The sequence below is a fragment of the Piliocolobus tephrosceles genome, chromosome 2, assembly GCF_002776525.5.
Source record: "Piliocolobus tephrosceles isolate RC106 chromosome 2, ASM277652v3, whole genome shotgun sequence".
Classification (NCBI taxonomy): domain Eukaryota; kingdom Metazoa; phylum Chordata; class Mammalia; order Primates; family Cercopithecidae; genus Piliocolobus; species Piliocolobus tephrosceles.
The window spans coordinates 174,122,537-174,136,405 of NC_045435.1; the positions used below are offsets into that span (position 1 = coordinate 174,122,537).

General features: G+C 36.1%; 1 protein-coding gene across 3 annotated transcripts in view; it reads left to right on the plus strand.

Annotated features, from left to right (window-relative positions):
* The window catches only part of IFT80 (intraflagellar transport 80), a 137,940-nt gene that overhangs the window by 80,343 nt on the left and 43,728 nt on the right, over nt 1-13,869 (plus strand). For all 3 annotated transcript variants that reach the window (XM_023223347.2, XM_023223349.1, XM_023223348.1), the window contains 3 exons: nt 6,198-6,316; nt 10,312-10,386; nt 13,565-13,728. In XM_023223347.2, coding sequence (XP_023079115.1) covers nt 6,198-6,316; nt 10,312-10,386; nt 13,565-13,728 — 358 coding nt within the window. The remainder of the gene's footprint in view (nt 1-6,197; nt 6,317-10,311; nt 10,387-13,564; nt 13,729-13,869) is intronic.

Genomic DNA, 13,869 nt, shown 5'->3' on the forward strand with positions numbered 1-13,869 from the left:
CCCCTCCCCATGATAGGCCCCGGTGTGTGATGTTCCCCTTCCCGAGTCCAAGTGATCTCATTGTTCAGTTCCCACCTATGAGTGAGAACATGCGGTGTTTGGTTTTCTGTTCTTGTGATAGTTTGCTAAGAATGATGGTTTCCAGCTGCATCCATGTCCCTACAAAGGACGCAAACTCATCCTTTTTTATGGCTGCATAGTATTCCATGGTGTATATGTGCCACATTTTCTTAATCCAGTCTGTCACTGATGGACATTTGGGTTGATTCCAAGTCTTTGCTATTGTGAATAGTGCCGCAATAAACATACGTGTGCATGTGTCTTTGTAGTAGAATAATTTATAATCCTTTGGGTATATACCCAGTAGTGGGATGGCTGGGTCATATGGTACATCTAGTTCTAGATCCTTGAGGAATTGCCATACTGTTTTCCATAATGGTTGAACTAGTTTACAATCCCACCAACAGTGTAAAAGTGTTCCTATTTCTCCATATCCTCTCCAACACCCGTTGTTTCCTGATTTTTTAATGATTGCCGTTCTAACTGGTGTGAGATGGTATCTCATTGTGGTTTTGATTTGCATTTCTCTGATGGCCAGTGATGATGAGCATTTTTTCATGTGTCTGTTGGCTGTATGAATGTCTTCTTTTGAGAAATGTCTGTTCATATCCTTTCCCCCACTTTTTGATGGGGTTGTTTGTTTTTTTCTTGTATATTTGTTTGAGTTCTTTGTAGATTCTGGATATTAGCCCTTTGTCAGATGAGTAGATTGCAAAAATTTTCTCCCATTCTGTAGGTTGCCTGTTCACTCTGATGGTAGTTTCTTTTGCTGTGCAGAAGCTCTTTAGTTTAATTAGATCCCATTTGTCAATTTTAGCTTTTGCTGCCGTTGCTTTTGGTGTTTTAGACATGAAGTCCTTGCCCATGCCTATGTCCTGAATGGTACTACTTAGATTTTCTTCTAGGGTTTTTATGGTATTAGGTCTAACATTTAAGTCTCTAATCCATCTTGAATTAATCTTCCAATAAGGAGTAAGGAAAGGATCCAGTTTCAGCTTTCTACTTATGGCTAGCCAATTTTCCCAGCACCATTTATTAAATAGGGAATCCTTTCCCCATTTCTTGTTTTTCTCAGGTTTGTCAAAGATCAAATGGCTGTAGATGTGTGGTATTATTTCTGAGGACTCTGTTCTGTTCCATTGGTCTATATCTCTGCCTGTTTGTTTAGGCAAGTTTGCAAGCAGTTTGACTAGATAGCATGTTGCTATAAAGAAACTAACATATAACTTCCCTTTAACATTTTTATATCATTCTATTAGCTTTAAACTGTTTCTAGAAGATGGCATTTTGGATCTTTAACAAAAAATCTCTGGGAGCTCAGACTTCTCACGAAAATGGTGTTAATTCATACATGGAAGAAAGAGACATACTTTTGGCACCAAAAGATTTAAATATGTAGATATATAAAAGACTCATCTGGCCTCAAAAACAAGATAAAGATCTCTGTGGACCAGAAGCAGAACAAAAATGCAGTGTGGAGTCTCAGATCTACTCCAGGTCCAGAAGCAGGCAGGGAAAGGCAGTGAGGAAAGTTGTTCCTGCTGGCTAAGGAAACTGAAAGTATTAATACTTGAAGTGAGACAAGGGACTAGATCCAAGTTTCTGTTTGAAATCAGAGCCTGGGGGTCTGTGAGGTAGCTCCTTTCTCTCCATCCTGAAAGGAGACCTAAAAATTCTACAGCCGCCTGCTACATGGGGCTTCATATGTGTAGTTGTAGGCCTAGGAAATTTGAAGACACCACCTGCAGTCAGCGGCCTGTACAATTCCAGAGGGCACCATTCACATAGACCCAGAGTTGTGCAGTACACAACCTGCAGTCATATAGCTGTGGCCTTGCAGACAAAGTTCAGCCCTTTCACTAAAAGCATTCTTGTGCTAATTAACAACAGGTGACTACTGGCCGGCACGGTAGCTCACGCCTGTAATCCCAGCACTTTGGGAGGCCAAGGCAGGTAGATCATGAGGTCAGGAGATCGAGGCCATCCTGGCTTACACGGTGAAACGCCGTCTGTACTAAAAATACAAAAAAATTAGCCAGGTGTGGTTGCACACGCCTGTAATCCCAGCTATTCAGGAGGCTGAGGCGGAAGAGTCCCAGCTTGAACCTGGGACGTGGAGGTTGCAGTGAGCCGGAGATCACGCCATAGCACTCCAGCCCAGGAGACAGTGCGAGACTCCGTCTCAAAACAAACAAACAAAAAGTAGCCGACTACTGAGAGCAGTGTTTTTCCTCCAGCCTTCTCAAGTAGAGGTGTTTTTCTTTGATGTCTTTCTTACTCCTCCTTGCTGATTCTAGATCACTATAACCTCCTCTTCCCTAAAAAACTCTAGCTCCTTTGAAACACTTGATATCAGACTACTCCCCTCTTTACAGTCATTCCTCCTACGCTTTGAAGAGGTGAGCAAAAATATTCATGTCTTTTTCTTCACCACTAGTTCTGGAATTGTTAAGTTTTTTTTAAACAGTCTGAAAGATAAGAACTATTTTCATTTTAACATTACCATAGTAACATTCACATTTCCCCAGTCTTTTCCTAACGTCTTTCTACAGTAACAGATCACATTTCCCCAATTATTTTCTAAATATGTTTTTCTAGTTGGTTTGTTTTTATCAGGAAATAAAGCCCCACATTGCATTTAGTTAATTTGTCTCTTAAGTCTTTTAACATCTGAAACAACTTCTTATTATTTATTTACTTACAATTTATTTGTTAAAGGAACCAGGTTATTCTGTTGAATTTCCCACATTCTGTATTTGACTGATTCCATCTTTGTGGTATGATTGCATTTATTTATTTATTTTTATTTACTACTTATTTATGTATTTATTTTTTCAAGACATGGTCTCACTTTATCACCCAGGCTGGAGTGCAGTGGCACAGTCATGGCTCACGGTAGTCTTGACCTCCCAAGCTCAAATGATCCTCCCACTTCAGCCTCCCGAGTAGCTGGGACCACAGGCGTCTGCCACCATGCCTAGCTAATTTTTTTTGCCTGTTTTTTGTAGAGACAGGATCTCACCTTGTTGCCTGGGCTAGTTTTGAACTCTGCCCACCTCAGGCACCCAAAGTGCTGGGAATAAAGGCACAAGCCACCACGCCTGGCCTTGGTTACAATTAATATGTTCATTTATCCTGTGTTTCCTCTAGACTGGTTATTGGATTTAGAGCCTTAGGTGATGCTGTGTACTTCCTGTTGCATCACATCAGGAGGCACATATGTCTGCTTGTCTCTCTTTTAGTGATGTTAAGATTTGATCAGTGTGTTCAGGTATTAGAAACCTGATTCATCTATCATATAGTTTCCCACTGGGTTTTTTACCTTAATGCCTTTAGCTGCCATTAATGATAGTTGTTTAGACCTATTTTTCATTGGGGGTTGTGAAATAGTAACATTGTAATTCTATCATTCCTTCCACATTTATTAGCTAGAATTCTCCTATAAAAGACTTTGTTTGCCTCCTCAACCATTAGGTTACTGTATGGGGAATGGTAACAAATGCGGAATTATTTTCCTATTTGCCAACTTTCAAATAAGTTGGTTTCCTAGCATGCCCAGTAAATTTCTTTTTTGTTGTCATTGATGTTATCATTATAAACTTGTAGATTTTAACATTTTCTGTGTGTTTCAACCCATCGTGGTTATTCTCTTTAATGCTCAAATTGTCTCATCTTTGGCCAGTTGGTTCCTGTGTTCTTTTGACTGATTTCAATAGCTTCCTTGCTTTCTGGTGTGACAAGATGTTTCAGGCTTCTTTTGTACAGACCACAGTCAGATCTGTAAATAATGTGTGTTCATTGCTACTGATTTGATCATTACTTCTAGACAAATTTTTTTTTCTTTTTTCTTTGTACTTGAGCCTACACTGGGAAGAAATGTTTTCGTTTTTGACAGATAAAAATACATCACAAGTTTATGCTGAGGCTTCTAATTTAAATGTAAGATTATAGGGTTTTACTCTTGATTTTTTAAGAGCAACGCTTCTCTGACCAGAAAATTGTGGTTCCTAAAAACATTATATCCCCAAATATAGTTTGAAAATAACAATATTAATATTATTCTAATAATATATTACTGAATACTGTTTAAGATTTCTTGTTTTTTTTTAAATGTGAGCAAATCCATATCTTCATATTCTTCCATTTCTTAGATAAAAGGTATCATACTATACACGCTGCTCTGCATGTTGCCTTTTTTGTTTTTTTTGACACGGAGTCTCACTCTGTCACCCAGGGTGGAGTGCGATGGCGCGATCCTGGCTCACTGCAAGCTCCGCCTCCTGGGTTCACACCATTCTCCTGCCTCAGCCTCTCGAGTAGCTGGGACTACAGGCGCCCATCACCACACCCGGCTAATTTTGTGTATTTTTAGTAGAGACGGAGTTTCACCGTGTTAACCAGGATGGCCTTGATCTCCTGACCTCGTGATCCGCCCGTCTTGGCCTCCCAAAGTGCTGGGATTACAGGCATAAGCCACCGCTCCTGGCCACATGTTTTTACTTTACTACATCTCATGGACATCTATAGATCTTCCTCATTCCTTTTTATAGCTGTATGTATAGACACTTTATGTCTCTATATGTGTGACTGTATCAGTTTATACAACCTGTCCCTTATCAATAGACATTTGGGCTATTTCCAGTCTTTTGCTATTACTAATAGTGCTGTAGTGATAGTCTGTGCATATGGTATTTTATAGTTTTGCTTGTTTATCTTTGGGATGGAACTCTAGAAATGAGATTGCTGGGTCAATATTTTGGTGGAGATGGGAGTTAGACAGCGGATAGTAAAAAAAAATAACATACCTGTTTATTCTGTTTGGTCTGCTGTAACAAAATACCATAATCTGGGTAGCTTGTAAACAACAGAACTTTATTTCTCACAGTTTTGGAAGCTGGGAGTTCAAGATCAAGGTGCCAGCAGATTTAGGGTCTGGCAAGGGCCCACTTTCTAATTCATATATAGTGCCTTCTTGCTGTGTCCTTGCTTGCTACAGTGGGCAAGGCAGCTCTCTGGGGCCTCTTTTATAAGAGCACTAATCCTATTCATAAGGGCTCATAACCTTCCAAAGGCTCCACCTGCTGATACTGTCATACTGGTGATTAGGTTTCAAAATATGAATTTTGAAGACACAAACATTTAGATCATGGCAGTGTCTGGTAGGCATAAGTACTTCTTTGAAGTACTTACAAGAAGTTTGATTTACCTTCCTGTTTTTCTTTCCATACCCTTTCATTGTTCATTAATATTATAATTGTCACATTATATTTAGAAAAATGGTAACATTTTGAGGAGAACTTAAAGCAGTATTAATTTGTAGGTATAATTACGTTTATTTCCTCTATTTTTCACCTCTTACTATACTGCCATACCCATTCTGGTATTGGGCAGAGATTAGGTAAATTTAATTTGCTCAACGTTTTTCTTAATTTCTTGCACTTTGTTCATTAACTTCAAGATTTTTGTCCAATACTGCCAAATATTAAAATCCTTGCAAAATAGTCTGTTACAAACTTTTATGATAAATCTGACTGTCATAAGTAAATCTCTCTCTGTTAGTTGCTGTTTGGCTTTTTTAGACACTGTCTCTGTGTTTTTGCTATGAAAATTCCTTTCCCCATTCCTTGCAGCTTGGCTTCTTCACCATGCAATTGGTTTGTTTACCAGTACCTCCTACCCCACTTTTGATTTTTAAAGCAATTATGTCTCTTCTTTTAGAATGTATATTTTTAAGTAAAATCTAACCCCAAAAAGAGATATTCTTACCGGTTTGGGCAGAAATCACATAGAATCTTTCCAACTTCAATATGCCACCCTCCTTTGACTATATCTCAGTGTTGGAATATTTTTTATATCACTCTATTGCTACATCATTAAGTTTGGCTTGCAAGTTAGAAATATCTGTGGTCTTTTTCTACTTATTTCTAAGAGATTTTCTGTATCTCTACTTTGTTGGTTAGTTTTTTAAATATTAGGTATACTATCTTATGCCTAGTTTCTATTAAATTCTTTTTTATATGATTAGGTAATCAGTAGTGCATTGAATTTTTTGTGTTTCAAAATCTTGCTAACTTATGTAAATAAAATTTGGATATGTTTTAATGATGTTTGTTGGCATTTTATTTTTTCTTGTTTAGGTTCGTAATGTTCTTAATGATGCAGTGGATTTACTGGAATTCCGTGATAGAGTCATTAAAGCATCTCTGAACTACGCACACTTAGTTGTTTCAACATCTCTTCAATGTTACGTGTTCTCGTAAGCATCTTGCATTTCTTAAAAATTCAGAGTTTTGTCTATGCTGAGGAGTTTATTTTCAGGATTTCACATCAGCGTGGTTTGGTTTAAGCTTAACTTTCTCGAAACCTCAGCTATCCTGAACTACCTCAAACCAGGAAGTGAGAGAAAGTGAACTTCGAGCAGTGAAAATAGATCTAATAAGGTTTGTACATCAACAGTTAATAGTCAGGCGAGGTGCAATGGCTCATGCTTGTAACCCCAGCACTTTTGGAGACCAAAGCAAGGAGGATTGCTTGAGTCCAGGAGCTTGAGACTAGCATAAGCAACACAGTGAGACCCCATCTCTACAAAAATTTTTTGAATTAGCTGGGCATGGTGGTGTGCACTGTGGTCCTAGCTTCTCAGGAGGCTGGGACTGGAGGATTGCTTGAGCCCAGGAGGCCTAGGGTGCAGTGAGCTGTGACCCTACCACTGCACTCCAGCCTGGACAACAGAGTGAGACCCCGTCTCAAATAATAAATGATGGCTTTATTTAACAGTTGGCTTACAAAATTCTTGAAAACTTAGTAACTAGTACAAGCTGGCTCTAGCATGCTACCAGTTGATTCCTCAACTATCCAGAAAACTCATGTAACCACTATGATGCTTTCAAGAGTTAGAAATAGTTAAGGATTTTTAAAAAAATTTTGTCCTTATTATTTGTAACATTACATAGTTATAGTTTAGTCACTGAATATACAATTGAGATGGAGACTATATATGTCTCATTCACCACTATATGTCTAGCACCTAGCACAGTGCCCAATGTGTTGAGTACTTAATACTTTTGAATGAATAAATGAATTAAAATATGTAAAATATAGCATCATCTTGGTATCCTAAAGTCTAATAGTACACAACACAAAGGTATTTAATTAACAACTGCTACAACTATGTATTTTAAAATTCCCACTCACTATATGTAAACCTGCTACTAATCAGAATCTGCAATTTGGGACAAATAGCCAAATCTGAAGTAATGAAATAGAAGAAACAGAGGTGAGTGGATAAAGAAATAAGCAATTTATCGGCCAGGCGCGGTGACTCAAGCCTGTAATCTCAGCACTTTGGGAGGCCGAGACGGGTGGATCACGAGGTCAGGAGATGGAGACCATCCTGGCTAACACCGTGAAACCCCCTCTCTACTAAAAATACAAAAACTAGCCGGGCGAGGTGGCGGGCGCCTGTAGTCCCAGCTACTTGGGAGGCTGAGGCAGGAGAATAGCGGGAACCTGGGAGGCGGAGCTTGCAGTGACTTGAGATCCGGCCACTGCACTCCAGCCTGGGCGATAGAGCGAGACTCCGTGTCAAAAAAAAAAAAAAAAAAAAAAAAAAAAAATCAATTTAATTTTATGTTGAGTTTTTTTTTTTTTTTTCTTACATGAGAGTGAAAGAGGAACAGTAAGAATTTGGGAAAATTCAAAAAAGATACCAAGTTAAGCAGTTGAGATGTGGGGAAGGGATTATAGAATGTGAGAAAACCATACAATCACTTTAATGCAGATAGGTGTTTGAATAATTAATTTTCATGGGGCAGGGGAGAACAGAGATCTCTTCAGTTTAGTGTTTGTTTGTTTGTTTGAGGGAAGATAAGGCTCTTAATTTCCCCATAATAACTTCCCCATTATTCTACTAGTTATAGTGGCAAGGACATGCTGTTTGAATCTGTAGGGTTAGTATCATTAGGTGTTACGTGTATTAGAGAAGTTGCCTTTAAAAATATCCAAAGTTTAGCAGCTATTAATTTTTTTTGGTCATTCTACTTTTCCCTTACAAGTTTTTTGTTTTTGTTTTTGTTTTCTGAGACGAGTCTTGCTTTGTTGCCCAGGTTGGAGTGCAGTGGTGCGATCTCGGCTCACTGCAAGCTTCGCCTCCCGGGTTCACGCCATTTTCTTGCCTCAGCCTCCGAGTAGCTGGGACTACAGGCGCCCGCCACCACGCCCGGCTAATTTTTTTTTTGTATTTTTAGTAGAGAAGGGGTTTCACCGTGTTAGCCAGGATGGTCTCTATCTCCTGACCTCGTGATCCCCCTGCCTTGGCCTCCCAAAGTGCTGGGATTACAGGCGTGAGCCACCGCACCCGGCCTCCCTTACAAGTTAATGTGTGGCAAATGTAAGATTGCTTTTCTTCTTTTCTGATTGAACCTTGCCTCCCCTCTTTGATTGTCAAGACATTTATTAAGGTACAAAATATTAATACCAGGATGCAGCAGTGGTAATGAACGCAAGGATGCAGTAGTGGGAATGAATCACCACGAAAACGTATTTCATAAAGTTTTAAAAGCTTACTAGCATTTTAGATAATAATGACTGTCATTTATTGAGCAACTGTTATACTGTCTTTCATGTTTATTATTATTCTGATTTGAAAGCTGAAGCTAAAGGACATAGAGAATGATTAGATAACTTGCCTTACATCAGATTATTGACTTTGTTACTAAAGGGAAGTGGGGATTTGAATCCAAGTTCTTAATAACTGTTGGCTCATTTTTAGTAATAAAAATATAATTTTAAAAACAGACATGCAAGTAGTTTACTGGTTTATATGAAAAGAAGTTCCAGAAAAAGAACACAATATATAAGCATTCTATATTAAATTTTCATTTGATTTTTCAGATAATTATATTAATATTCTTATTCTATTCAGCATTTATAGCTTCGGGAGTCTATATTTCCATGGCATTTATGTATCTCTCAGTTGTCAGGAATCTCAGATATTTTCTAAGGGGACATTAAAAAAACCCTTACATAATCACTACTTTCCTTATCAACTTTCTTGACAAAGAATGAAGGTTAATTAGTAAAGTATTTTGTGATATTTTTTCTAAAGTGCAAAAGCATATATATCTTTGTCATATCTATGAACCCCAGACTAATTAATAATCAGTAATTAATAATCACTAATTATTAGCAGTTATTTATTTGTTATTTTGCCTTGTCCATGTATTTACTTACTGAAATTATTATCAGAATCTTTGCATTAGTCAAGATTAGTTGCCTACCTGTTTGCTTACTCACTGCTTCCTTCCCCTTCCCTCCATCTTCTGGATTTGAACATGAGATTTGATCTGATTTAGAGAACTGGCTTTATGAAAGTTACTGAAATTCAGAATATATAGAAGTAATAAAACTTATTTTAAACTGTGGAACAACTTTTATTATTTAAGGATGGGTTTTTCTGTTTGTAAATGTTCTCTTTACCCACCCAAATCTTTGATTCATGTTCTCCTATAAAAACAAAATGATTTGCTTGTTAATTAATTAATCAATTTGTTCAATAAGGCTGTTCATGGCTTACATTTATATAGTATTTTAGAGTTTACAGAATGCTTCACAGAAATATTTTCATTTCAACCCAACAATAACATTGGGAGGTCTGCAGGAAAAATAATCGTGTTCATCATATTACTGTTACTATAGTTTCTGTTTGCCTGGTACCTGCTTTGTAACAGGTAGTTTGCCAGACACTATGCAAGTCATCATTATCCCCATTTTACAAATAAGGAAACTAATGCTTAGCAGGTTAAGCTCAAAATCAAGTGGCTGACAGGTGGGGAAGCCATATTTCTAATCCAGATATGTCTAACAAAAAGCTGTCATCTCTTCATTATGCCATGCTGCTGCTGTTTTTTTTAATGAGAATCATTAGATGACTTGCCCAAACTCACAGAGCTGATAAATGGCAGAACTCAAAATTAGAATTCCTCAATTCACGTGTTGTAACACCTCTAGTAAACATTTATTGGACTCCCATTGTGTGCTAATTGCTGGGGATATAGAGTCTCTGCTTTTTAGTTGGAGATACAGACACATCAATGAATAATTTCAGAACAATGCACCAAATGCTGTAATAGAAGTATGTATATAATTACTATGAAACTGAAGTCACTTTATTTAAAATGAATACCTATCTACTTATTTAAAAGTATTTGCTATTTTAAATGTTAATACATATCCATTTTACTTGTCTTTTAGCACGAAGAACTGGAACACACCAATTATATTTGATCTCAAAGAAGGAACTGTTAGTTTAATTCTGCAGGCAGAAAGGTAATTTATTATGTTTAACTGTTGGATCTGGGGTTAAAATAAATAGCATTAAAGCGCTCTTTAATAAAAACATCCAATTAAAAGAATGATATACCAATCATTTAGAACCAATCTGTTTCTATTATACATTTTAGAATAAAAAGAAAAGAATAAATAAGTTTTTTAAATCAGTGATTCTGAAACATTTTAGTCTCTGAATTTCTTAACATTCTTAGAAAATTACTGAGGGTTATATGTGGGTTAAATATATCAGTATTTACGGTATTAGAAATTGAAAGAAATTTTAAAGCTATTTATTTTAAATGATGAGAATAAACTCATTACAAGTAAATATCCGAGTGATGACGTCAGAGAATGGGAGCAACACAGGTAAATAACTAGTAAAGAGTTTTTACCTCATGGCCTCCCTATTTTCTGTTCTGCTTTGTTTTAAATATTGGTTGAAACTCTTTGGTTTCATGGGCCTACTGGGCTGTGACCTGAAGTTTGAAAACTAGTTTTCTCTACTAAGACATTCAGTGTATACAGGACTAAGAAATGCCAGGCGATTAACTGGAGTAAATTAGGAATAGCTATTACTCAAGAACCTACACTTTTCCATGAAAACTGTCAATTAGTCTCTTGCATACAGCAATAGCCTACTGAATCAGAAGAGGACTTAGCTACAACCCAATAAAGCTTGTTAAAAATTGTGAAAATATGATCGACAATTACCTAAAATATCTACCCATAAAACATTTGCCCCAAAACCATGTGCTTTATTCCTCATCCCTTTACTCATCATGTAGGCAGCTCTTAATAGTGTTTATTATCAGGTTTTCTAGCCCACAGCTTTTTATAAATAGAAAACCAGAAGAAGAATGGTACTGGTGGACTGCTAGAGGCTGGCACAATGACAGGAAGAAAAGTGGCTGCCTGGCAAGGGAACATGGAGAAAACTAAAAGCACAGAACTGTGTAGCTGAGTAGTATAAGGATTCTGCACACCAACAGATTCTTATGAATATCAAAGTTATCAGTTAAATAGTGAAAAATGTGATCACCGTATTGATGACCTTGAGTGAACAATAAAGTGTTATATCAAATTTTATGTTATCTATTTAATGAAATTGAAATATATGAATTGTTTAGTTATACCATAAATTTTTAAAAATAAGTCATTTTTGTCATTTAAAAGGTAAGATGTCAGCTATCTAAAAAACATATATCTGAAATGCTTTTCACTCTAACAGTTCCAAATAAATTCATTTATACATTATTTATAAATGTATTTATTGAGTATACTCTTAATAAAGACATATATTAATGGCATAAATAGCCAAAAAATTTAGTCACTGCCTATCATTGGTCTTATTTATGCAATTAGAGATGTTTGCCCCTTGAAACAGGGTGTTTACTCACAAGTAGGTTAAAAGCTATAGTGTCTTATTTGGAAACGAAAATACTTTTAGTACAGAGACAAAGGAATATAGGCCGGGCGCGGTGGCTCAAGCCTGTAATCCCAGCATTTTGGGAGGCTGAGGTGGGTGGATCACGAGGTCAGGAGATCGAGACCATCCTGGCTAACACGGTGAAACCCCATCTCTACTAAAAATACAAAAAAGTTAGCCGGGCGTGGTGGCAGGTGCCTGTAGTCTCAGCTACTCGGGAGGCTGAGACAGGAGAATGGCGTGAACCCGAGAGGCCGAGCTTGCAGTGAGCCGAGATCGCGCCACCGCACTCCAGCCTGGGTGACAGAGCGAGACTCTGCCTCAAAACAAAACAAAACAAACAAACAAAAAAGGAATATATACTAATATATGTCACTTTGTCAAGTTCAGCAAGTATTGTTTTCATAAACCAATATGTATGACCATACACTAGTGTGTAAGGGCCAAACCCTTCAATTAAATAAACTACCTACCAATCCTCAAGTATTAATTTGATTGAAGTGTATATAGTTGGTGTTCATTAGATACTAATTTTTCATTGGTTTTGGCGTTTATTTCCTTTTTGTTTCCATAGCAAAAAAAGAACAATTAGCAATTCCTAAATCAAGAACCAATTCTGAATCAAGGATATTTAAAACATTAAACATAAGATTTTGAAAAGTAATAATGTCTTCAGCATTAAGGAAACAGGCACACCAATATAGCCATAGTATGTGTGTAAATCAATACAACTTTTCAAAGGGCAGTATAACAATATAACAATATATATTTAAACATTTTAAATGTATGTTCTTTAATCCAGCAATTGCATTTCTAGAAGCTGAACTAAGGAAATAAGTAGGGCAGACATATGGAGGTGTATATACACTGTAGACATTCTTTAAAACAGTGAATAATTTGAAACAAATGTATATCTGGGAATGAGTGAGTTAGTAAAGCAATATACTATTGCCATAGTTATCTCTATGGAGGTAGGATCTCAAGAGGTCTTTTGTTTTCTCTGTATTGCTTGAATTATTTTGTACAATATTCATAAATTTTCAAAGGAAAAATATAACAGCCATAAAATATTTATGTTTCGAGTTAATAAAAAAGTAACAACAGAGAGCCCTATGCCTTAAACATGGTTGTCAACATAGCAAATGAATCTGATCCTGTGGCAAAAAAAAATGAGTTTTTAGATATGAATACATACTGATAGTCGCTATATGATTTTAAAGTCACAACTACCTTATTTTAATAAATGCTTGCCCTAATGTTAATTTTTTTAGTCATTTTCACTACTTTAGAATTTAACCACTATTTAATCTTTAATTATTTTTAGCATAATCTTTAGTTATAAAATATATATTAAGACTGTTTCATGAAACAAATAGCACCTGGCATTAACATGACTGTATTGTAAGCTCTAAGATTTTTTTATTGTCTTTGTATAGAATCTTCTTTAGAAAAGGAAATGAATTGTGGGTATACTGTAAAAGAAGTCAAAATTTTAGTGTATAGGGTGATGATTGTGGACCTTTTCATTTTTCTTTTCCTACTTCATAATAAAACAAAAACCGAGAAAACAAACCAAAACAACCAATGCTGGTTTTCAGTGTTTGAAATGTTTTATTTCTTATATATCTACACATTTATATTAATTGTAAGATTTAGATTTTTTTCCCAAGGATTAACTATTCTGTAATATAAAAACGAAAATATAATATACTCCTATTTGAGAATCTATTTCTATTCTTTATTTTTTAGACATTTTCTTCTTGTAGATGGTAGTAGTATCTATTTATATTCATATGAAGGGCGCTTTATTTCATCTCCAAAATTTCCTGGAATGAGAACAGATATTCTGAATGCACAGACTGTATCTTTGAGTAATGATACCATAGCAATAAGAGACAAAGCTGATGAAAAAAGTAAGTACATTTTTATAATTTTTTTCTGTCAAATATGAAAATTTGTTAACACTATAAAATTTGTTAACACTATAAAATTTTCATAAATTAACTTACATTTTCTACCAATACATCAACTTTATAGAAAAAGAATTATGAGCT